This window comes from Phaenicophaeus curvirostris, chromosome 8 (assembly GCF_032191515.1).
Source record: "Phaenicophaeus curvirostris isolate KB17595 chromosome 8, BPBGC_Pcur_1.0, whole genome shotgun sequence".
Taxonomy (NCBI): domain Eukaryota; kingdom Metazoa; phylum Chordata; class Aves; order Cuculiformes; family Cuculidae; genus Phaenicophaeus; species Phaenicophaeus curvirostris.
The window spans coordinates 26,357,672-26,382,073 of NC_091399.1; the positions used below are offsets into that span (position 1 = coordinate 26,357,672).

General features: G+C 39.0%; 1 protein-coding gene across 2 annotated transcripts in view; it reads right to left on the minus strand.

Annotated features, from left to right (window-relative positions):
• The window catches only part of AK5 (adenylate kinase 5), an 85,205-nt gene extending 71,513 nt beyond the window's left edge, over positions 1-13,692 (minus strand). For both annotated transcript variants that reach the window (XM_069862891.1, XM_069862890.1), the window contains exons 1-5: positions 13,500-13,692; positions 11,287-11,473; positions 10,129-10,296; positions 4,193-4,362; positions 3,959-4,072 (exon numbers count right to left, since the gene is read on the minus strand). In XM_069862891.1, coding sequence (XP_069718992.1) covers positions 3,959-4,072; positions 4,193-4,362; positions 10,129-10,296; positions 11,287-11,473; positions 13,500-13,559 — 699 coding nt within the window. In that variant the 5' untranslated portion in view covers positions 13,560-13,692. The remainder of the gene's footprint in view (positions 1-3,958; positions 4,073-4,192; positions 4,363-10,128; positions 10,297-11,286; positions 11,474-13,499) is intronic.
• Positions 13,693-24,402: the final 10,710 nt, after the last annotated feature.

Below are 24,402 nucleotides of genomic sequence, written 5' to 3' on the forward strand. Positions count from 1 at the left end.
AAAAGCTTTTAGTCAAATGTAAAATTCCTCAGGTGCATATAGTGCTTTTTAGTCCACTCATTCCAGACTGACGTTATTGCTTGGAAGCAGTGTTTGTTGCTTTTGGTTTCTAGATTTGAGCAGAAAGAGAAATATCATGAGTGCTGCCAATGATAAGTTGCCTTATGTGAGCCACTTTAGTCATTGAGATGCAATGTGTTTTAATACAATTCTGCCTAGCAACATGTTGAGAACTTACTGTCCACAGAGGAGTCTGGCAACATAATAAGGAAGAAATCATTATCTTTTAGCTATACCTATGTTTGGGAATTTTAGCATAAGTTAGTTTGCTTTGACTTGTTTACTAAAAATAGTACTTTTTTTTTTCCCCCAGAGAAAAATTCAGCTTCTGTATTACTCAAAGGGATTAAAATGTGCTGGTAGTACCAAAAGCACATGAAGTTCAACAATAATTCATTATCACTGTGTATTTCTATACCAGAACACTGCGCAGGGCAGGCATTGTAACCAGAGTTCAGACACACACGTATCCCTTTGATTGTTTCACAAAATGAAGAGATTATGAAACCTCACGCGGTGCCAAGTCTCAGTGAAAGCCATGAGCTGTAAGACTGAAGAGATCATTTTAGCATAAATAATTTGTTACATTAAAGGTGTCTGCAAGCACAACACAGATTTTACATGTGCTTGCAAGAGAACCCAGGCACCTTAGCTGACCTTTTCCAGCACTAATATGGTGAACCATTTCCAATATAAACTAGTTTATCTTTATAACATATATAAAAAGGTTTGGTAAACTGTTCAGAGAAGTATAGTGTTAGTGTTTAGGAGAAAGACAGATTTTACACCCTTTACACCTCACAAAGAGGAAATATATGGGTAACAAAGCAAGATAGACTTCTTATGATGAATAAAGACTAGACAATGGTGCCCAGCAAGAGAACAGGGGACAACAGACACAAACTGGAGCACAGGAAGTTCCATCTCAGCATAAGGAAAAACTTGTTTACTGTGAGGATGCTGGAGCACTGGAACAGGCTGCTCAGGGAGGGTGTGGAGTCTCCTTCTCTGGAGATATTCAGACCCTGCCTGGATGCGTTCCCATGCAACCGGCTGTAGGTGACCCTGCTTTGGCAGAGGTGTTGGATTGGAAGATCTCCAGAGGTCCCTTCCAACCCTGACTGTGCTGTGATTCAGTGATGTTTTTGAGCAGTTGTGATTGCATCATAAAACCTTCTCTTCTGTTTTCAAGTCCATAAGCATGTAATGGTCTTAAAGGGACCATCTGTAAGAATAAGTATTTACCTATGACAAAATTAATGATAACAATAAGAATTAGTTCCTATTCAGGACTTTTTATCAACTGGTCTGTGTTCTACAGGGGATACCTTTGTAAGAATAAGCAATTTGTACTACAGAATAATGTGAATTCTCTATTTTGCATTTTGTGGGGTTTCTCCATTTTCTTCAGAAAGACGTTCCATTGCTTAATAGATCTTCTAGTTATGAAGTGTCTTACTGTTTTATCAAAACTTTCTTTGCTGAAATTTCAACTAACGATTTCTCACCTTGTCACTTTTTGTTAACGAGAACAATTCTGTTCTGTTCCCCTCCACACTGCTGGCAAGAAAGCTGCAACATTTCTAAGCTGTGGAAAACACTCATAGCATGTTTAATTGCAGACTTACACAAATTATCACAGCAGTTAATTACTGAATTCTCCACAACTCAATTGCACTTCCCACTGAGGGATCTCTGAGTGCCTTAAGAATGTCAGTGTGCTTAATGTAAATAGACTGACATGCCGTGGATTAGTGTCAGCCTCATCCTGTGAAGGAAGATGGGTGCCACATCTGCTGATAGTCTCCTTTCCTTACCACAAGACCTTCCTACTTATGCATTGTGCTTACTAAACAGAGAATTTCACATAAACAACAAGCGTATTTTATTTCTTTAAGATATAAATCCAGGATAAAGCACTGAACATATCCCACTGGATTAAACAGATGTTGTATGTTGAAATATGTATATCCTTTGTACATTTATTTCCACAGCCTTAGATATGCTTATATAAGAGGTCAGCTGCAAAGAAAGGTGGAAAAAGGGGTAGCCGGACCACTTTTTCTTTCCTATGGCTCAATAAAAGCTCCATGATTCCTTCTTTCTTTTCCCATATTTAGTTTAGAACAGCTAAGATTGCAAGGTGCCCCTATATGAAGTGCTCTGGGATTTTTTTAGACACTCAGATAGTCAGGTAAAATCAGGCCTTGAGGAGTATGATGTAGCAAATCCCACTAAATTGAAAGCAAACGAACACTCTGAGAATATAGTCAGGTCTAAAATGACTAAATCCACCCTCTCTTTTATTTATTTTTTTTTACAAGGCCAGTCTATGACATCCTTAAAGCAACAGCACATGCTAGAAAGGAGTCACAGTTAGGATTTCTGTCATCTGCCACCTTATCAGTTTTTTTTCCATGTAGTTTTCTATAATCAACAAGAGCTAACCTGGCAGAGGGGAATATTTCAAGTTCAGTGAGGAAATCCTACAAAAGTATATTAGAATGCTGCAAAAGGAGGGTTCAGACATATATGAAATATAGTGTCCATCTTCTTCCCCTTCTGCAGCCTTTTCTATTACCTCCTGGACTCCACTTCTTGGCAGTATTACTAATGGACCCTATGATAGGTGCTCGAGTGAGGTTTAACTGGTTTTCCTCTGTAGAGGGAGAATCTGACCCTAGGATAACTCGAAGCACTTCATTTAACTCCTGTCAGTTCTCCGTTTCACACTTCCCCCAACTCTTCAATCAGCACAAAATTACAGCACCAAGAAATGCACTTAAGCCACACTATCGCACAATATACTGGACAGAAAAAGAGATAAGGAGATGATCATTAGGCCTAAATTTCTGCCATTTCATTTATAAAATAGTCACACTTCTCTTATTAATTATAAGGAGATACAGCTGGCACTCATTGGCTATTTTCAGTAATAACTATTTTGTCTGTTTCCTTTAATTTCCTCAATTCAATCTTCTAAATTTTGCCCAGAATAATACCTTATAAAAGCACATTAATGAAATGCCTCATTAACTGCTTTCTTTTGTTACTTCTGTCTTGGCAATGCCACTTAGAATTCAGAGTACAGAAATGTTAGTACGCCAGCAATTGTGAAGGACTTTGAAATGCTCTGCATGAAGGGTGCTCTAAAAATTAAGCACTGAAACCACAACCTTTACTTGTGACCATAACTGTTATGTGAACAGCACCTGATCAGAAAATGACATAAGCTGTTTGTTTTTCCACTCAAATAAAGTATTTTTAGATTAGTTTAAAATACACGCATGAAAACAACATGTGAATAGAACTCGGGAATACAGTTGTAGCTGTCTAAACCTTAGAATAACCAAAATGATCTAGATTTCTAAAAAAAGAGCATAATTTCTGGTTTGCAAAACATGGGCAGTTTTAACCCTTTCTTTATTCCAGTCTTTGCAATGCACTGTAATGAACATGGGATTAAAAGCCTAGTGAAGATATGCATTGATTTAAGTAGGTTTCTCTTTATGTAGATTCTGTGATTCTGTAATATATGCAGAAATATAATGTCTTCCCCCTTTCTAAATCACTAGGGTACAAAAAATGTTAATTGTTAGATTTTATGTTATTTTCTTCCTCATCTTGAGAGGATTTTCACTAGAGACAAGAAGCTTGGATTACTGGTTACATTATCACATTGTCTTTTTACAAAATATTCTGTCTTCATATAGAATGGAATATAACATAAACCAAAAGAATAACCTTTTATCAACCTGTAATTTTGTACTGGCAAAGCTTTAAAGAGCAATACTGAGTTAGAAATAACATTTAGTCTTAGAATCTTACTGATGATTTCAAGAAGCTTAACTGTTGTAGAGATATGCAAGTTATTTAAAGAAAAGAAACAATCTCTTACTTGGTCCTCAAAGGAGATTGCCTGGGCCACATCTCTGGGAAATCCATCAATCACTATCCCCTCTTCATCAGGGATCTGCATTAATCTCTGCTTTATCTCAGTTATGGTTGTTTCCTTTCACAGAGAAAAGAAGTTATTTATTTAATATTGCAAAGGAGGTTCTCTTGATAACATACATTAATACAGCACATAAAAATCCTTTCAAAGTAAACATTAACACAGGATACACTGTACCTGAGGAGCCAGTTCTCCAGTAGTAATTATTTTGGCAATTAGACTCCATTTTCGGTTGCTGCTTGTGCTGTGGATCTTCTTCCTTAACAATTCACCCACTGATATGTAGTTAAATCCGTAACGTTCTGCTATTTTCAAACTCTGTGTTCCTTTACCGCTTCCTGGGCCACCTATTGGCAATTATAAACGAAACATTAAATTAACCTTTTATCTGAAGCACCCAACCACAGCTGAAATCTTCGCTATCGACACCAGTTTTCCAGCCATTATTACAGCAAATCTCACAGTCTCATGACTTGTTACCAGCATTAGAAATAGGTCTCATCTACCAGATCACAGAGGCAACAGTTTGTAGAGTGCAGTTAGAAAAAGGAATACGAATCTATTTTTAAATTAAAATAAATATGTTCTTTTAGGCATGACCTCATTCTAAAGCTGTTCCTGGAAAGGATTTTTTCTTGTTTGGAAGAAGAGACAAATGAACTGGTCCTTTCTTGAACTCTATGAATGCAAAGATAGAGCCAGAAAGTCTCACGCACAGTCATGTCAGAAAGAATCATACTTGGTTAAATAAGTCAATGAAATCTATGGGCTAGTCATGGAAAGGAATTAATAAAATCTGCTTCTAAATATGTTTGCATGAGTTTCTGAGGTTTTCTAATTTTAAAATACAGAAAAAATATTAAATAATCAGCTGAGATGTTTCCATAGTGATTTGGTACAAGGACTTTTATTGAACCACGCCTACTTCTGGCATTGGTGCTTGAAGCATCTGATGGAGAAGTAATTTATTAGGTTCAGCTTGCTGGACAACTTGAAGACTAAAGAGACCCTTCAATAAAGCACAGGCAGAATAGGTATCAAACCCACAGAAAACAGCTACATTACATAGCAGGGAAAGCTGAATTGAGGTCAGTTGGACAGTAGAAGCCAGAAGGCATGTGAAAATATAACAGACTATGTCTGAACTGAAAGGACACAGCATGACATGAAGACCAGAGAAACTGGAATCCAGTACGTAAAAATAGGGATTTGGGGGGATAAAAATAAATGTTTGTATATAGAAAAGTGTATGTTACTCAACAGCATAACAAAGCAAAACCAAAACAAATGTTTCTATTTTAATTCCCAACACTCAGTAGCCATATTTAGGGGAACTGTGTGTGAGAACATCGAATTTTATTTCAATAGACAAAGATTTCAGATTTATTAAAGATTTATTGAAGAGAATGCGCAGGAAACTTGCATATTGTTAAGGTGTTCCCATACCCTGCCCACAGTTAAGTTATACTCTAGGGGAAAAAAAGGTTTTATTGTTATCTAATTGGTTTAAATAATGCTTAAATCAAATATAAGCAAATATAGGCATAACAACCTAATCAATATAGCTACAGATGTTCCTAAAACACACAGACAAAGAAACAAAAGAAAATCTGTGTCTTATCCTGGGCGGTAAGATTACAATTAAAAAGTATGCTTCCCTCATTCAGTTCACTTGCTGTTTCTCTCCCAACAAAGCACGTGATTCCTCTCCTGTTTTAGCAGATTATGTTAAGTTTCATAGCTATTTTTCCATTTCAGCATTTCTAGGTGATTTAGATGGACTTAGCTTTTTTCAGTTTGAAGTCTTTCTTTCATACACAGTCCAGCTATCCTCTTTGTTAGAGTAAAGAATGTTTCCCTTTCGTAGTTACACAAGCATTGGATGTACTGGGAATCATTTCCTTCACTAAAGTGGCTACAAAGCAATTCTGCTGCAGGTCCCTCTGCTCCATTTGATCGCAGTCAGTCTTTCCCATGACAAATGCATCTCTCCAAACCTTACACCATGTTTCATTCCTGTATCAAAAACGTACCCGATACAAGTGTTCAAACAAGATAATTCCATGTAGTTTACAGTTTATTAAAGGCTCTTGGTAATCTGTAATGATAGTAGGTTTGGAGTAACTGATTCCCAGTGGGGTTTTTATTATATAAGTGCAAACAACAGCAGAAAGAAGTGCAGCTAATTGTTCAATGATTGCTGCTAGTTTGTATGGAGCAGATTTTGCCAGGTGAATTAATAAGAGTGTTACTTGTTCATATGGAATCAGAGAATGACCTGAGTTGGAAGGGACCCACAAGGACCATATAGTCCAACTCCTGTCCCTGCATAGGACGACCCCAAAATTCACACCATTTATACAAAGGCTTTGCCAAAATGCTTCCTACCTGCTCACTCTGTGTAAAGATTTCCATAAGCAACACTCTCTCTATATATAAAAAGCCACATATTGCAATCTAATGAGCATAACATATGAGGAACATATCTCATATATATTTGTGTTTATACATACATGTAACATCTATTACTATGTGGCATTATTTACTGGCAATAATCCTAACTATTGGCAAAAAGGGGTGGCAGGTTGTGACTGTGCTTCAGAGCAAAGATGTTATAAAGCATAAATGTCAATGCTGTGCTTAATTCCTTCAGATATAAAACTTCCAAGAAAGGAAATTTAGTTTGCTTCCTTGGAGACTCACAATAAATTTGAAACAAACTATGTTGGACCCCAGAAATAATAAAGGTGCAAAACATGGGTAACACGTAGAAAACTAAAACCAGAAAATTCAGCAAGGAAAGCAGTACCCTTATTCCAGCAGAAATACATAAGATGGCAGAGAAACAGGAGTGTTACTTGAAAAAACATCAGTCCCTGTAAACCATAAAATAGCTGAAAAAACTTTTTGAAACCAAGTAGACAAACTTTACATTCCTGTCAGGAGCAGCTTTGCTTTACTGTTAAAAAGAAGCAGAATAAAAGTGTAGTTCAGCACTTCTGTTCATTCAATTTAGATTTCCAAGCAGGAAAAACCCTAACACAGTATTTGCTTTAATCTTCATAAACTTCTCATACACTTTGTTTTTCTCAGTCCCAAAATACCCCTTTATAGCAAGCTGGGATTATTCATTTACAATCTAAGGGGAAATAGTCAGGTAATAAGAGAAATGTGACTGGAGAAAATCACTTCCCGCTGCAAATCAGTGTAATTTATTGAGCTGTGTGTCCACTCCTGACTCTTTGATAAATCCTACTGACCAACTGTTCATAAGAAAGGAAAAGCATATCACTTTTGGATTTTGTTCTTTTCACTTATTCTGCGACTATATATTATTTAAAAGAAGTGTGATTATTTTACATATTTTTCAGAAGATGCCTAGACTAGGGGACATTTGATGTGTCTAAAATTATGTTTGCTAACTGGTTTCAAGTGAAGATTTGTATGCCCAAAATGTTTTACTAAAACAGCTGCCTTAATCTAGTTTTCTTGATGGAAGTTCAAAATTTCAATTTTGCTTATATACGATTTCTGAAAAGACTTATGATTTTAAAATCTAGCTGTGAGCTGGATTTAACAAAGCAACAGGCCAACTGACTGCCGACACTGCTATCTTTGATCTATCCTTTAAACTTTAACTATAAAGGGAAAATGTATTCTTTTAATATTAACTAATATTTTTTCATTAAGTGCAGTTTAAAAGCTTACTGAACTAAGGGGCTAATGACACCAGGAAATTATTTAAGATCTTTGTATTCAGGCTGTTGCAACAGCAAAAACGTGTTTGTCAAAATATGTTAGGAAGCACATTTTTAAGCACAACCTAGTTTCCTAGTGTTGTAACGCCTAGAAAATTAATTTTCCAATGATTCAGATGTGTGCCATCCTGGACAGTTCCAGCTGATTTTTCTAAAACCCAGTCACACTTCGCAGCTTTATAGCTCAACATTTCACCAGGAGACTTTTCTGCAAACACAGAAAAAGAACAACTCCTCCCACCTTGATAAGTGAGTTCTTTTTTGCCCTGGAGCTACCTGGTTCACTATAAGGAGGATAGATTTCATAAAGCAAAGCAGCTGTAAAAACCTTCATGGAAGCACCAAAAAGATCATGGGCTAATACATTATTAAAGTTCAGCTACTATGCAAAGCAGCAGACAGGTACTTTACTTGTCTTCATTTCAGTCCCCAACAATGAAAGGGACCAGCACCACCTGAGCTAGGTTAGTAACACCAGTTAGACACAAACAGCTTGCTTAACTCTGGTTTTCACTGGCATTTTATGCAACTGAAAAACATGAAACACGTTTTTTATACAATATTTGCTTCTTGAAATTAAGAGTATACATTTTTCATTTTCTCTCTTTCATTCAGTATATTAGTTATTTTTTTTCTTCCCAGTGTGTATTTCTATGTATTTTCTCAATAGAAAGTTGAATTTGGCAGTAATCTTGATACTGTATAGAATTGGATAATAGCTGCTAAGCCACATATAGTATTGTGTTTCTACCAGATCACACACGGATTCAGAGAAACTCAGTTGGAAAATGAACCTGAAATAGCTTTTGTAGAATGTTTACAATGTTCCCAATATAAGTGGGGGACAATAAAAGCTCTGTGAAATCCATGGTGTGTTCACTATATGCTGGCATTCAAGGATTTCACTTCAAATATCACTGTACTCAGTTCCAGAGGTGAAAGTTGGACTCCTTATTTCACCTCGATCAAATCTTCATTCATTGCTCCGTTGCGTAGAGCTACATGGATTTCAATGCATTAAGGACCTTCTGTGGTCACTGAAAAGGAGCCAGTTTTTCTCCTTTCTGAAGAGGAAGGCTAGCTAATTAACTAGGATGAAAGAAAGGCATCTGTTATTTCTCCCTCTAACGCAAGCTTTATAGTTCAACAGTGCAGGGAGAGATCTGCAGGCTGAGTTTTATAATTCCGAAACAAAATATTAAAATTCAAATGCCTAAGCAATTCTTCTGACATACCACAAACATCTAAAAAAATGCCTGGTTTCCTGTTGTCACAGTATTCCAATATCACATATCCAAGAACTGCTGGATGCAGACCCAGTAGGGTTTGCTGTTCTTAGAGATCCCACTCTATAACACGGTGAAGACATTCTATTCTCTTTTACTATAATATGTACTACACTGCTACAGAAGTAATATCTCTCCTTAATACGAATAAGGGTTTATAGACTAAAAATGTGATTCTCCATCACCTGTGCTGTAACTATTTAAATAGCCCAGAAAATCAGAGAAATAGGCATGGTAGTAAAACTTTGAAAGACAAGTAGCTCAGATAACAAGGAAACTAATTCAAAGAACATAAATACAGAAACAGAATAAGATGTTGATTTAGACTTAAACTGTAGAAATTTCTTACACAGTATGCTTGTCTGAGGCTGGAAAGGATGAGTTGCTTAGAAAGGGCACTAAACGGTACACAAGAGAGGACTTGAGGAGAGAACACAATTAACTAACGCTAACAGATCACTCACTCTCCCTGAAGATGGCACAGGATCTAGGGATCAGTTTATCAATGCAATGGACTAGTGACCACGTCACTCTAGCTGAACATACTCATCAGTTTTCAAGGTTCTAAATATAGAAGACAACAGTTTCCTATCACCTTTTTGAGCTGGCTTATCCAATATTTTAAAATACCCTTTTTTTTTGCGAGCAGCTTTGAGTACACATACAATAGTGTTTTAGTTCAGATCTGGAGCACGCTTTGGAAGAGCACTTTGGTTCACATGGTGAAGCTGTTTTGAGATGCTTGAGTTGGATTTATTTTAGATTAAATCAAACTGGCAAATGCACTCCATAAGCAAACCATGATTTCTCTGGCTGCAAACATGCATCCAGTCTACAGAACGTGACTACAGGTGCTCACTGTGACCCCTACGACGCTTGTAGTTGGGATGCTAGATCCTAAGTGCTAACAAGCTCCCTTTCTAACACACTTTAATTGGGGAGCAACACTTGCTACAGCAGATGGAAAAACTGCATTTAAATGCATATAGGCATTCAATGTATTTGCAGTACAAATAAAAAGGCAAAGTAAGAAAGAGAAAATCTTGTCAAAATGACTCTGTCTTCATACCTATGACAAGGATAATTTTTGGTCGAGGTCTGGCAGGATCAAACACATCGTACTCCTCAATTAGCTCAGCTGTTTCTGAGAGATCGGTGTCGCTTTCGATCGAAAACTGTTGGATTGGAGGGAGCCGGTCATACCGTCGGTACGGGAAGTTAGAATTATCAGGCATCACTGTAAGATAGTAAGATAAACTGGGAATTGTGGAAATACACAGAAAACTCAAAATTTACTGTGTACACAGATTTCAATAAGTGTAACAGATAAATATAAAGTATAAATATTTCCTCATTTTACAACGTGCTTGCTGCTACTGTATTAAATATTCCTTGCCTCTATTTAGCTGATTTATTAAAATTGGAACCGCTAGGAGCCAGTTTTCTTTGATGTTTCTTTACAAGCACGTTGCTTTTCCGTGAGAATCTACGCGTAGATCCCAGAGCTCAACAGTGGCCCCTGAGAAGAAAAGTGCTGTATGGCGCAGATAACCTGTACTATTAAGCAGAATTCTTTTGGTGATACATGTTGTACGCAGAGACAGAGACAGTATTCTTGATAATTATTTTAATGAAACGCTGAATAGCAAGGAAAAATAACTATGGCAACTGAATCATGAGCTAATTACTCTCCATTAACAATACAAATAAAATAATTACAGGTATTGGTATGACACTTGCTCAGATTTTATGAGCTACACCTTTTTCTGTTTATAGTTTACATTATATTTAGTAAATTAGCACATAGCTCCAATATAAACTAGGAAAACAAGCTAGTGTAACACTATTGAAGTTATTATTTATGACATCTGTAAGGATCAAGTCAAAATATAAACCAAGTGCACTGACTGAGACACCTTTCCCCTATCTTTGCAAACATTTTAGGTAAAATGCAAGAAATCTTTCCACTAATGTGTTAAACATTTATACAGCAAACATTTGTCATTAGGCTGCAAAATGATCACAATTTCCACTCCTGCATAGTATCCGTTATGGTGAAGAAAAACAAATGCCAAACGCAAGGAAATACAGTCTTTGAATCCTTTGCCTAAGAAAATCAGAATGAGGCATGATCTGCGAATAAAAGTAAATCTGAAAGAATTCAGTGGTAGATGTTACACCACTCACAGCACAAGAAATACAATCATTTTTATACTTAATACATTACCATTCCTGAAAAAGGACCTCCTGGATTGTCCTCCATTGAGTGGAGGCACGGTCTTCTTTTCCGGGCTGATAAAAGTGTCCCATTTCACTTTTTCCACCCCTCCAAGCTCTTTCACTTTCTGCAAACAGCTTTCTAAATATTCAATTGGGTCATCGGGTTTGTAACACATTAATCCATTCAACAGACTCTGCAATGTAAGATCAGAAATACAGACTGCAATGACAGATGCCAGGAAAAACAAGCACTTCTACTTTGAATTTTACTTTACCCAGAGAAACCCCATGTTCTTCGTATATTCAGACTCTCCGTTTCAAGACAATGCATGAGAGCAAGGCCTGCAAAAATTGTATAATTTTGGTTTGCTGGCATCACAAAAAAAGATTCAAAACAGGAAGCTCGTGGCTATGTCTTTATACTTGTCTGCTTGCACTGTAATAAAACCTGAAAATAGTAATAAAAATACCCTACATTAAAACTACCACTGGTAAATAGACACAGCAACGAACAAGCTAGACAGCCCCAGAAGTTATGTATTCTGTGTAGCCTATTAGATCACCAAAATCTATCTTTTCCTTAAAGACCAATGCACCCACGGGTATGTCATGCACATCCTTGAGTCAACACTTTAAAAAATAATTTAAAAATCACAAGAAATACTCAAAATCATCTTGATGAGTTATTGGAAAATAAACCCCAGACCCAAAGTTCCAGATTCAGTAGACCAGAAATTCCCAGGCACTGGAAAACAATAATAATTCCGCACTCATTGTACCCGTGGGCATCACAGGGAGAGTGGAAGAAGGAATGCCAGGCCCTCCTCTGATGCATGGGAATTGATTTTCCTTGACAAAGTGATACCTAAGCCATCATCTCACCTCTCCACAAGACAACTGCATCCAACCTTCTCTTAACAACAAAGGGTGATTTCTGTTCCTTCACATTTTTCCTAATTTTTGTGCAAATAAACTTGAGGGTCGCAATTGAGATTAGTAACAAACATAAACAGCTCCAGTTCAGGATTTGCTCAGTTATCTATGTACAGTTTATGCAATAACTGTTATTTACACACATTTGTATGTGTAAAATAGGATATAATCTATACGCATCCATGCCCTTACTACAGTCCTTAGGCAATCGCAGCAACTGGCCGTATATTTTTAAAAGATATGCCCAGTATTTTAAAGATTCCTAGCTCGAGCTTTGAGCCTCTACAGAAAAGCAGTTTTCTTTCCATCTCTTGTTAAGCCACCCCCATCCTAAACGTGTTATTGAAACGTTAGTACAGGCTGCGTCTTGTAATTGTCAAATACATTAAAAAACGCCTCGCTTCAGAACAGACCAGGGACAACACAAATACAGGTCTGTTAGCGTGTGTGGTTTATAGAGAAGGCAGGAAAAAAGCATATAATCCACATTTCCCATTCATCACCATTCAGCAGCAGCAGGTAACTTGTGGGAAGCTAAACAAGCCCTCACTGAACAGTTGAGGGTTTTTCTTTCTCCCAGACTGATGGGAACCTGGAGAAACCCGGGTACCACTGCCCTGCGGGATGCTCTGCTGTGTGGGATAGTCTGCCCTGCGGGATGCTTTGTTGTGTGGGATGCCCTGCCTGTGCGGGATGCTCTGCCTGTGCAGGATGCTCTGTCCGTGCGGGATGCTCTGCCCTGCGGGATCCTCCGTCCGTGTGGGATGCTCTGTGCCCTGTGGGATGCCCTGCACCCTGCGAGATGCCCTGCCTGTGCGGGATGCTCTGCTGTGCAGGATGCCATGTGGGATGCTCTGCCATGCAGGATGCTCTGCGGGATGCTTTGCCTGTGTGGGATGCTCTGCTGTGCGGGATGCCCTGCTCCCTGCGGGATACCCTGCCTGTGCGGGATGATCTGCCCTGTGGGATGCCCTGCTGTGCGAGATGCTCTGCGGGATGCTCTGCCTGTGCGGGATGCTCTGCTGTGCGGGATGCTCTGTCCGTGCGGGATGCTCTGCCCGTGCGGGATGCTCTGCCGTGCGGATAAGCCGGCTCGCTCCCTTCCCAGGGCGGAGAAGGAAAGGTGCCTGGGGGCAGGTGAGCATCGTTCAGCCGCTCCCGGACCCGGTTTTCCGCATCCCCGCGGCGCCGCAGCATCCCCAGGGCTGCTCCGTCCTTGCAGCCACCTTCACCCCGCGGGTCCCGGCGCGGAGCATCCCGGCGGGGCGCAAAAAGCTTCAGCCTTACCTCGAAAAGCTGCGGGATGTCCCTGCGGGTCAGGTACTCCTTGGCTTCGCCGGCGCTCATCCTCACCGGAGCGGTGCAATGCGGGCGGGGGGGAGGAGGAGGAGAAGGAGGAGGAGGAGGAGGAGGAAGGCAGGCTGCCCGCCTCCCCGTCCCCGCTGCACGGAGGGAGCGGCAGCGCTTTTTCCCCTAGCGGGGAGGAAGGAAGGAAAAGTTTGGGGGTGCCAGAGGGGAGGAGGCACCGACGGGGGGCGGCGAGGGGCTGCGCCTGGCGGGGGACACGGAGCACCGGGCATCGCCCTGGGTGTTTGGGGGAGAAAAGGGTTCCACACGCCCAGGGCTGGTAAAAGGTCGTGAACTAGCATCCCTCAGGAGCATCTGAGCGTCCTGAAATTGGAGGGGAAAGATTTAGATTAGACGTTAGGAAGAATTTCTTCGTGATGAAGGGTGGTGAGGCACTGGCCCAGGTTGCCCAGGGAAGCGGTGGCTGCCCCATCCCTGGAGGTGTTCAAGGCCAGGTTGGATGGGGCTTGGAGCAGCCTGGTCCATGGGAGGTGTCTCTGCCCAAGCCAGGGGGTGGAACTGCATGGGCTTTAAGGTCCCTTCCACCCCAAACCATTCTATGATCTGTGACCATCAGGTCACAGGACCTGAAAACATCTCTGGTCCAACCTCCTGCTCGGAGCAGGGGCAACTCTTGAGGACAGACCAGCCAGCTCTGGGCTTTACCCAGACTCATCCTGCAAAACCTTCAAGGATGGAGATTGCACATCTCTGGGCAACCTGTGCTTGGCTGGCCTCGGAGTGAACAAGGGTTTTCTTTATTAATTTAGCACCTCCCTTGTCTCAATTTGTCTCTTGCCCACCATCGCACCGTTGAGAAGAGCCTGGCTCTATCTTCACACTAACCTCCTTACAAGCACTGGAGAGCTGCTATTGTGTCCCTTCTCAGCCTGCCACAGGCTGAACAAGCCCTTATTCCGCAAACTCTCCTCAAGGGCAAGTGCTCTCATCCCTAACCATCTTTGTGGCTCTCCACTTGACTCATTCCATGTTATCAACACTTCTCTTTCGCTGGGGAGCTCAAAACAGGATTCTAGATGTGCTCAGAGGAGAGCTAAGTAAGGGGTAGCTTCTGTCATATTCTGGAGCATACTGGAAGTCAGAATAGATTATGTCTGTTGCTTAATTGTCCTATATCAAGGCTGATGTTCCAATTAGATTTTAATTTTGTTGATTGTCTTTTCTAACACAGCATCCATGTAATTGCACTGCTGCACATGCTAACAGGAATAGGTTACAGAAGTGTAACAACAGGGAGCAAGGGCTTTCTTTTACTGTATTGCAGTATTTGTCAGACATAGGCAAGGACTTCTCGGGAGTATTTTAGGAAGCTTCTCCCCCTTGTGTATGATTTGTGGATCAATATCAGTTTGATGAGCTCCTCCCTCTCAGCTGCAGGCATCTTCATCTTTCTTGTTTTGCTGCTTCTGTAGTTAAACTGCCCTCCTTTTTCTCTGCCCTACCTCCAGGGTTTTTTTTGTTTTGTTTTTTTTTTTTTGCAGTCCTTCTTCATTCCCCAAACTGCTGAATGCTGCCCAGGGGCAGACCCATGATCTTCTTCTGACAAATGAGACTGGAAGGCTTTGCAAGTCACCCAGTTACCTCCAGTCGCTTCCACTTGCAGGGCAGCCCCTGATGTCTCTTCACAGCTGCCCACTGATGAATGGCCTGCTCTCCACTCCAGCTGAAGTATCTTTGGAAAGAAGTTTGGATTAGACAGCCTAAGATCCTTTCCAGCTCCATTTTTTATAAACCCAGTGGTGTCCACTTATGGAAGCTGCAGTAATGGCGCTGAACTGGCGCCTCTTGTATGTTTAAGGAAGACCTTAGTCTTCACAGGAGAGTTTAATCAGTGTTCATCTGCAATTGTTCTCATCCTCCAATGAACTCTTGATGTGGCTTTAACCCTACTTTCTATTGGTAAGATTTTAATACCTTGAAAAATTATAAATTCATTGAAAAGCACAGTATCTTAATTTTGAGTAAAAAAATAGTGGGCTCCACTGTCCTAATCAAAGGATATAATTGCTTTTAAAATACCTTAAATAAAGCTTGACAAGAGGAAGGCTGAATTAAATTAAACAGATTCCTTCTTAAAATAAGATCTTTCCTAAGGAGGACTAATGGGAGATGCCATTCTACTTAGAAAGACAGAGCTGTGGGTTTAATTTTTTAAATTTTTTTAGTTTATAGAAAAAAAATCAGCCATATTATCATTGGCTCAGGCAAATTCAATTTATAGGCTTTCAGCATGTATATTTTTATATATTCAGTATTCGTGGGTAAGTTAGTATCTCATCCAATGTCCTGGATTGATGCAGAAGAATATTTCCTTTCACAAGCTTTCCATGACATCTTCCCAAGGAATGTGAAAAATGTTTGTGTAAAGTCTTGTCTGAGATGTTTGTTTTTTATTCTAGGCTCCCTGGCACTTTGCTCAGTCTGATAATTCTTACAGAAAACAAAAATTCTGTCCTGCCATAAAACTATTATCACTATCCACATTTAAATTATTGTTCAAAAAAAAGAGTGATTTTGAGCTAATCTGATTTTTGTTGCACAAAATCAAATTCTATGTTGCTGAAATAGCCACCTCCAAAAAAATATGCCCATTTCATAGAATCATGAAATGGTTTGGGTTGGAAGGGACCTTAAAGATCATCCAGTTCCAAACCCCCTGCCACGAACAGGGACACCTCCCACTGGATCAGGCTCCTCAAAGCCCCATCCAACCTGGTTTAGGGAATTTGTCGGACTGAATGTGTGAAATGTATCTGGAAACGAAATTTTTGGATCTAATAATATGGCACATCCTTAAAGTAATTTGTTGTGTGTTTCCCTTTGGCAAAATGCCCATATTGAAACAGATTCACAAGTGGATGCTTCTCAAAAACTCTGAAGAACATCAGCAGCTAGGGATTAGAAAGATATTAACTAAGTAGGCATAGAAAGCTGAGTTATTGTTACATAAAGGCAGCTGTTAGAAGGTTGGATGGTTGTTTAACAATATTCAACCTGAGCATGGATGAAAATGGAAGGGTCTTACTACCTTAGGAAATTACAAAGGATGCAAAAACATTCATATAAATGGGAACAAGGACTTGAACTGAAAAGCAGCGCCCGTTCCTGAAGGTACAGGTAGCTCTTAGTGGTACTGGGATGAGGCTGAAGGACCACTTTAGTTCTACTTCTACCACTTCTAGTGGAAGGTGTCCCTGCCCATGGCAGGGGGTTGGAACTGGAGGATCTTTAAGGTCCCTTCCAACCCAAACCATTCTATGATTCACTTCTTATCACTTGTGGAGGTGAAGAAGCTACAGTAGAAAGAAAAAAATTTTGCTATCAAAATGATAATGGTTCTGGAAATCTATTTTGAAAACTTCTAATGGGTCCCATACCTTCAGGCTGATTCCATCCTCATTCTTGTTGGTTCCTCCAATAAACACATGAAGCTGAACTAATAGGAAATTAGCATGGGATCAGCTGGGATATGCTGTTCTGAGCCTTCTCTTCTCCTTGGGTAAACCAATTACCTAGCACTCATAGCCTTCAGTCAAAGCTTAATTAGTTTCTGTTTTCAAAAATCACTTCAGAATCCTCCAGTATTTTATAAGAGTCCTCTAGTTTTTTGTCTAGGGCCTGTTCAAGCACTAGTGGCTGTCATTTTTCACATTAGCTGCTGCTCTGCTAGATGTCTTTATTAAATCAGAACCGATATCCGTAGATTGATGTGCTTACACAGCTGGTGCAAGGTGTGTGGACAGTTTGGATTTGTGGATTCTGCAAGTAAAACAATTATGTAGCCTTTTAACAGAATATGCTGAATTACATGCTTCCAATCCAGAAATTTTAATGTAAATGCAGAACTTATTTGTAGCCTTGTATAGTGCCTGCTGTGGTGTAAATTAATCTAAGATTGCTAAACTGATCTTTTCATTTTAATGAGAAATCTGATTCTGAACTCTTTTGCTGTAGTGTTTTTAATCTTTTTTTTTTTTTTAAACCTGCTGTTTTCCCTCCCTGTTCTTTTCCACTTTTCTAAACCTTATTTCTTTCCTACTGGTATCTAAACCAGTTACTTAAGTGAATTAAATCACTAGTTGAAAGGTAGTGAAAATCCCACCCAGAAAAATCTAATCTCTGGATCTAATTTTCATTGAGTTCAAGGACTGCCATTTGATGAAACTTATGTGGTTACCAAGATGAATAAAACCCGGGAGAGAAGAAAGACAGTCCTGCCATTTAAAAGTTTGAGAATGCATATTTCAATCAGCTGAGAAAAAAAAAAAGCTGTGATCAAGTCACTCTTTAACCTTTGTTGTGATCAACTAACCAGCTGTAGCTTTTGTTTTCCAGTGAGAGTGTAATCCTTCTTGTGACCCTTCCCTGAACTCTTTCCAATTTATCAACAGGCACCATCAGCGAAGGCATCGAGCAGGACACACTGTTCCAGAGATGCCACACCAGTCAGGTGCTGATGGGATTCAGCCTGCCTGTGACATCCTCACAGTCTCTGTTCTTTTCTTTTCTCACTGTATTTGTGCTCTCTGTGTTGCAACGGGGTTCACCTTTAGTTGGTGATCTAGCAGGTTCCCAGCAGCCTGGCCACTGGGCTTTGTGTAATTTTGTTTCCCTTCTCATTTTTTTTTTTTTTTTAAAGTTCTTACATTTCTCACATGTTTCTTGCAGCTTCTGGTGTTTGTTATAGACGTTCAAGGCCAGGTTGGATGAAGCTTTGAGCAGCCTGATCCAGAGAGAGCTGTCTCTGCCCATGGGAGGGGGGTTGGAACTTTAAGGTCCATTCCAACCCAGACCATTCTACGATAATATCTTTTTCTTGTTCTTATTTATCTTTATTTTCAAGTCAAATCGCTTTTTAATCAGTGCTGTCTTTATTTTTTTTTCAGTCATAGGTTGTTGCTGTTTTGGGTTGGAATTAGATGATCTTTAAGGTCCCTTCCATCTCAAAACATTCTATGATTCTGTGATTTCTTAAATAATTTCCAATTATCATCAATATTTTTCTATTTAAGTCCTTATCCTTGATCTGGCTCATAATAATTAGATACCATAAGGATATTGTACAGGCATTATGTAACTTAATAAATTCAAGGTTACCACCTTGTGAAGCCCTCGAGCCTGAGCGAGATGGGAGGCAGGAGATCCTGTAGAGGTTTTCCTTGTTCTTGACTCAGTCCCTAAGATGGTTGGTCACTCTGGGGGAGAGGACAGACTGGGGGCTTGCACAACTGTCAGTCTGATCCATTACAGCTTCTTGATGATTTTTACTTTTATGCCAATTAAACTGAAATTTCCCTCCTCTCCAACATTATAGAAATGGCTTTTGGGGAGGATTTTATTTTCCTCAGTTACCATTTTCCAGTAACTGATTAATAAAAGCTCAAAATCATTTGATACTGCATTTTCAAAGATTTACAAATGTTGTGCTATTTTTTTCCAAAAAAGTCTTAATTTCCTTGCTTTTTTCATCGTAAGGATCCAGCCATAGATTTTAAGGTTCTAATCTATGAATTGATAGATCCTGATAGATACAAATAGATACTGATAAAGCAATTTCAGTTCATCTTGTTTACTCTTTGTGACCTAAGGAAATTCAGGAAGCTGTAGAAAAAAACAAAACCAAGAAACACAGCAGCATTGAGTTAATAAAATAGGCTTGAACTGAATAATGAGTTGCGGGTGGTGGTGTGGAGAATAGAAAGGGATTCAAGCACAGCTATTAGACCTCGTCCTGGGAATGCTATGGAGCATAAGATTGTTGGAAAGTATAGGTCCCTGCTACTTATCATTTGGGGTTTATTTCAGTGGTATAATGGGCCAGTGCCTTATGACATTTTTTCTATAACCTCTTATTCAATCATACAATGAAAATCTTCCCTACTTGAAAGTCACCTTGACACGAAGTACAGCTCTTGAAAATATAAGCCTCTTCATTTTTTTATTAATAGAAAGCTAAATCAATTGAAAGTAACACCAACTTCCTCTATGAAGGACTTAGAAGAGCCATATGACGATTTCAGGGATTGCTCACACTGAGAAAACTCAACATATTCTGATACTTATAACTTTACAGTGGCACAACACATTGTGATGTTGAATCGTAGGGAAAAAAGTGCAGATTTGTGTAGTTTTTTTTTCTGAGAGTCAATAAAGATTTGAAAAGTGAATATGCAGCGTGTATTCAGTATTTGCCACAAAGCAGTAGCTGTCTCAAATGTTGGTCAGCCACTGGTATCTGTTGTTTTATCATTAAAGAACTTAGTTTCTTTATAGCTACTTTCTTTATGAGTTCAGAGGAGAGCAAGGAAGCTGGTGAAGGGTTTGGAGCACAAGTCTTACGAGGACCAGCTGAGGCAACAGGTGTTGTTTAGCCTGGAGAAGAGGAGGCTGAGGGTAAACCTCATCACTGTCTACAACTCCCTGAAAGGAGGTTGTGGAGAGGTGGGTGTTACTCCCTTCTCCCAAGTAACAACAGATAGGACTAAAGGAAATAGCTTCAAGTTGTCCCAGGGGAGGTTTAGATTAGACATCGGGAAAAAATTCTTTACCAAAAAGAGTGGTGAAGCACTAGAACAGGCTGCCCAGGGAAGGGATGGAGCCTCCTTCCCTGCAGGATTCAAAAAGTGTGTAGATGTGGCACTTGAGGGTATTGTTTAGTAGGGATGGGGGGGGGGGGGGGGGCTGACGGTTGGACTTAATCATCTTAGCATACTTTTTCAACCTCAATGATTCTTTGATTCTATGATTTATAGCTAAAGCTCTGTTTTTCATATTTTGTACTAAAGTGGGAAAAGCTTGTCCAAACCCACTTTTCTACCAGGAACGCTGTAACTTAGACAGATATTGGCTCACAACTCTGAATTCTGTTATCAGAAACAACTTTTTTGGGGCGGAATTTTAATTTTGATTAAGGTAAGTCTGTTTTCAATGGTCTGATGTTCTTGAACTTATCCATTTAACTTTTTCTTCTTGCATCACAATGAACTGAATGCAATATATAGAGATGAAAATACACACATTACATAATAATTAAATAAAAATCAGAATATAGAAGACAAGATAAAGAAATTGCATCTTAATATACAATCAGATGAGTTGAGAGACAATGTAAGAGAAATAGGGAAATGCTTTAACCATGGAAATATTTTAATGTTAATTTGAAATTCATCCTGACTTTCTGCTGATGTACAGGAACATTGCCTCAATTTAGTCACCAACTTCAGTGAATGCTTTCTTGACAGTACAACAAATGAGAATTGGATGAAACACCTGTTTTCTGTAGAAGATGACACCCTGCCAGATGGCTTATTAGCAAAGATAACAGAACAGTTGATGAAACTGTCATGTGATGGTTGAACTTGAACTCAGATTCAGCCAAGCTTTTGGCTAAATGGAAGAAAAGAGTCTGGTATTAGATACAGCCTGATAACTGTTTTTGACATTTGAAATTACTTCTTGAATCACCGTCTTTTTTCCAGTTATGCTATCCAATAATACTAAGTGGTTGTTCAACTGCAGTGCTGAACAGGACCCTTGGCCCCGTCTCACTAATATCTCTTAAGAGATGAGGCAATTGTGCTCTGGAAAGCAAATGCACCCTTGGCTGGGGGTTGGAGTCGTGGCACAAGGCAGGACTCAGGAGAAGCTTGTTAAAGACAGCTGTTTTCAGAAGAACTTGAAAAGTTCTTCTATGTGATCTCATCTCAAGAGGCAGGTTACTATAAAAACAAGCCATCTGTACAAGTGACAAGCTCCATGGCTGCAGCTTTCATATTTATTCATAAATATTCAGGAAAAAAAGTACTATTTTGACTCTCGTGTATTTGAAACAGTGATCGCTTGCTTCACATGATTTCTCTTGTATATTCTGTATCTTAGTGGGTTTATGAAACAAGCCTTCCCAGTACCTTTTATTTCAGTTGTCTTATAAAACTGGAATCAGTAATGTGTTCTTTGTCCTGATTCCTGTGATATTATTTGAATTTATGTTATATTATTTGAAACTATGGCTGTCTTGAAGTTCACGGTGTTAGAAATGTCTTTCACAGCTCTCAGACTGCACTGGGGCAGAGAAGCACTGGATGTTATTAACTTTACCATGTGTTTGAATACTTTGTGTCTGACAAATCAGAAATGAGTTTATTAGCAGTAACACCAGCAAGGTTTTTTTTTCCCAATAGTGGGTATATTCTGTATAACAAATGGATCAGATTCAGGCATTTTGCTACCTTCTGTACTGTTTCTTTTGTTGTTGGCTTACAGCTGAGTTGATACCATTCGGAAAAAAATCTGAATATTCAAAGATGTCTTAAATTACTTTTTTTTCCCTGCATTACGCAGCTGAATCACCTCCACATCAGTCTTGGACAGAATTCTGAAATTACCCTGTACTGTAGCTGACATTTGATTGTTTTAGATAAGTTGATTGGCAGTTAGTGATATCCTTCTGCGTTTTCCTGCCTTTCTGCTAAAACTTTTTATTCCCTCAGCCTCTGGGCTAGGGAAAAGAGAATCATGACTTGTAGAGGTAGATTTGACAGCCTTCCTAGCTGCCTTCTTTTATGGAAACAGTGTTATCAGCAGAAGACTGATTTTACCATTGAGTATTACTAATGCACACACAGACACACTCCTTTCGCAAAACAATTTTTTTCACTTTTGAACCTGTGAAGTTCTCTTCTGAGAGAGAAAATTCATTTGGTTTCTATAATTCTGAGCAGATAAACAGCCTAATGGATGAACTTATTTCACAAAAGTATTTGAAAACCAGTATGGCAATTTTAGATCATTATAACTACATATAGAATTACAGAAGGAAATTGAAAAGATGGTTTATACTGTTCTGGTTCCTAGATGAGGATATAAGGCAGACAAAAAAATCCACTCAGCCTCCTTAAACTTAAATACTCTTAGAATCTTGTGATAAAAATAATCCATGGAAGAGAATCTGTATTAAAAATGCTTCTCATAAGATGTGGCTCATAAGCATCCCTGCCTGTGGCAGGAGAGTTAGAACTGGATGATCTTTAAGGTCCCTTCCAGCTCAAACCATTCTATGATTCTATGATTATATATAGCAACCAAAAAGACTGAAATTGTTTTCCTTGTGTTGTAAAAATCTGCAGGCAAACACCCAAAGGAAAGAAAGAAAATGGACATATAGTAGCAACACCCAATTTATTTTTTAATAGGGTTTGAAATCTTCTGTTTTCAAGACGACATGAAATGAACACTGAATGCTGTGAGATCCTTCAGTAAGAGGTGCTGTACAGATGCAAAGCATTTATTACTTTTATATTGAGCAAAGTCAAATGATTACCATCTATATTTCAAAGTTAAGTGAAGCTACGTAACCTGGTGTTCATGTAATGATTTTGATGTTATTATTCTGAAAAGGAAAATCTTAATTTGTTTTTTTTAAGGTGCCATTTTTGAAACTTCAATCTGGAATTCTTGCAGTCCACAAATAGAGCATTTCTGTACCTGATAACAATATCTATATATAATTTTCTTGAGAAAGCTAATAGAACTTAGTAATTAGTATCTATTTGACAATGGATTTTTTATTAAAAGCTTGAGTTGAATGATTTGAGAGTTCCAAAAGGAAGATTTTTCTTCCTTTTCCCACTGATTAATCCATTGGCAGAAAGCCATGTCCTTCAGGCCAGAAAGCTAATAATCTGCTAGAAAATGTAAAGAGGATGTCACAAATGCAGATTTATGTCAGGTTTATAATCTCTAGAACTCAAGACAGGCATACATTCAATTAATTCCTAGTCTGTTTGATTTAGGTGGTACTATTTGGGTTTTTGGGCCGCTGAACTGTAGGGAGTTTGGCCATTTCACTGACCTGAAGTTGTGCCTTTGCACCAGGTCAGGGTGGAGAGGCAAAACCTGCCAAAATTACCACATTGAACGGTCTGTGAAATGGTGAGACATGCTTTAAATCTTTAATACACACACACATAACGGTTATTCTTTAACGAATATTGTGAATAAGCTTTCTTTTTGTCCCAGTGCAAGTCTTTTTTTCAGCATTTATATAATGTTATAATGAGAGAAACTTTGTTTAAGGAAACCCTTAATAACTGTCAGAAAGTTAAAGTGCTGGAGATGATTTTCACTGAGATAATACATTTGCAAATGCATCCATTAAGGGAATGATTAGCTGAAACTGATTGACTGATTGGTGTCTTTTCTTCATCTAAAAATCAATCACCTCAAATGAATGTATGAATTTGAATGCCTGTCTTAAAATGTAAAAGGTCATTAATTGCAGTAAATGTAGCTTTTCCATTTTCACGTAACATCTGCTTAGTAGCTAGAACAATGGATGCAGGTCATGGAACAGGACAGACACGTAGAAACAACAGGCACATATTCATGTATTGATAATTCCTGTTATCACTAGGACTTTTTCTTGATGATCTCTTTCAGTTAGAAAAATCACAACAGGATGCAGTCCTTAACATGAAGACAGGTTAAAAAAGAGTTTGGATTTTTTTATTCGTGAGAGAATTGCAGAACAATATAGAAAAACATCCATAGGTTTCCTAACTGAATGCGTTCCTGTGCGGGCAGTTCTCTTCAGTTTGCACGATCTCCCGATCAACTCTGGCCACACAATTTGGCTTTAAAGAACGTATTAGGGAATTGCCTACTCACCAGTTTGCTTTCTTGCTGAATGTGTTATTTAGTTTCATCCAGACTTTCTGCTCAATAATAGCCCGTTTAATTTTTTTAAGTAAGACCCCACCTAGCACTAAGTGCCAGCACTGATGGAAAGGCCTTTTCCTGACCTTCTGCACAAAAAGGGATTCCA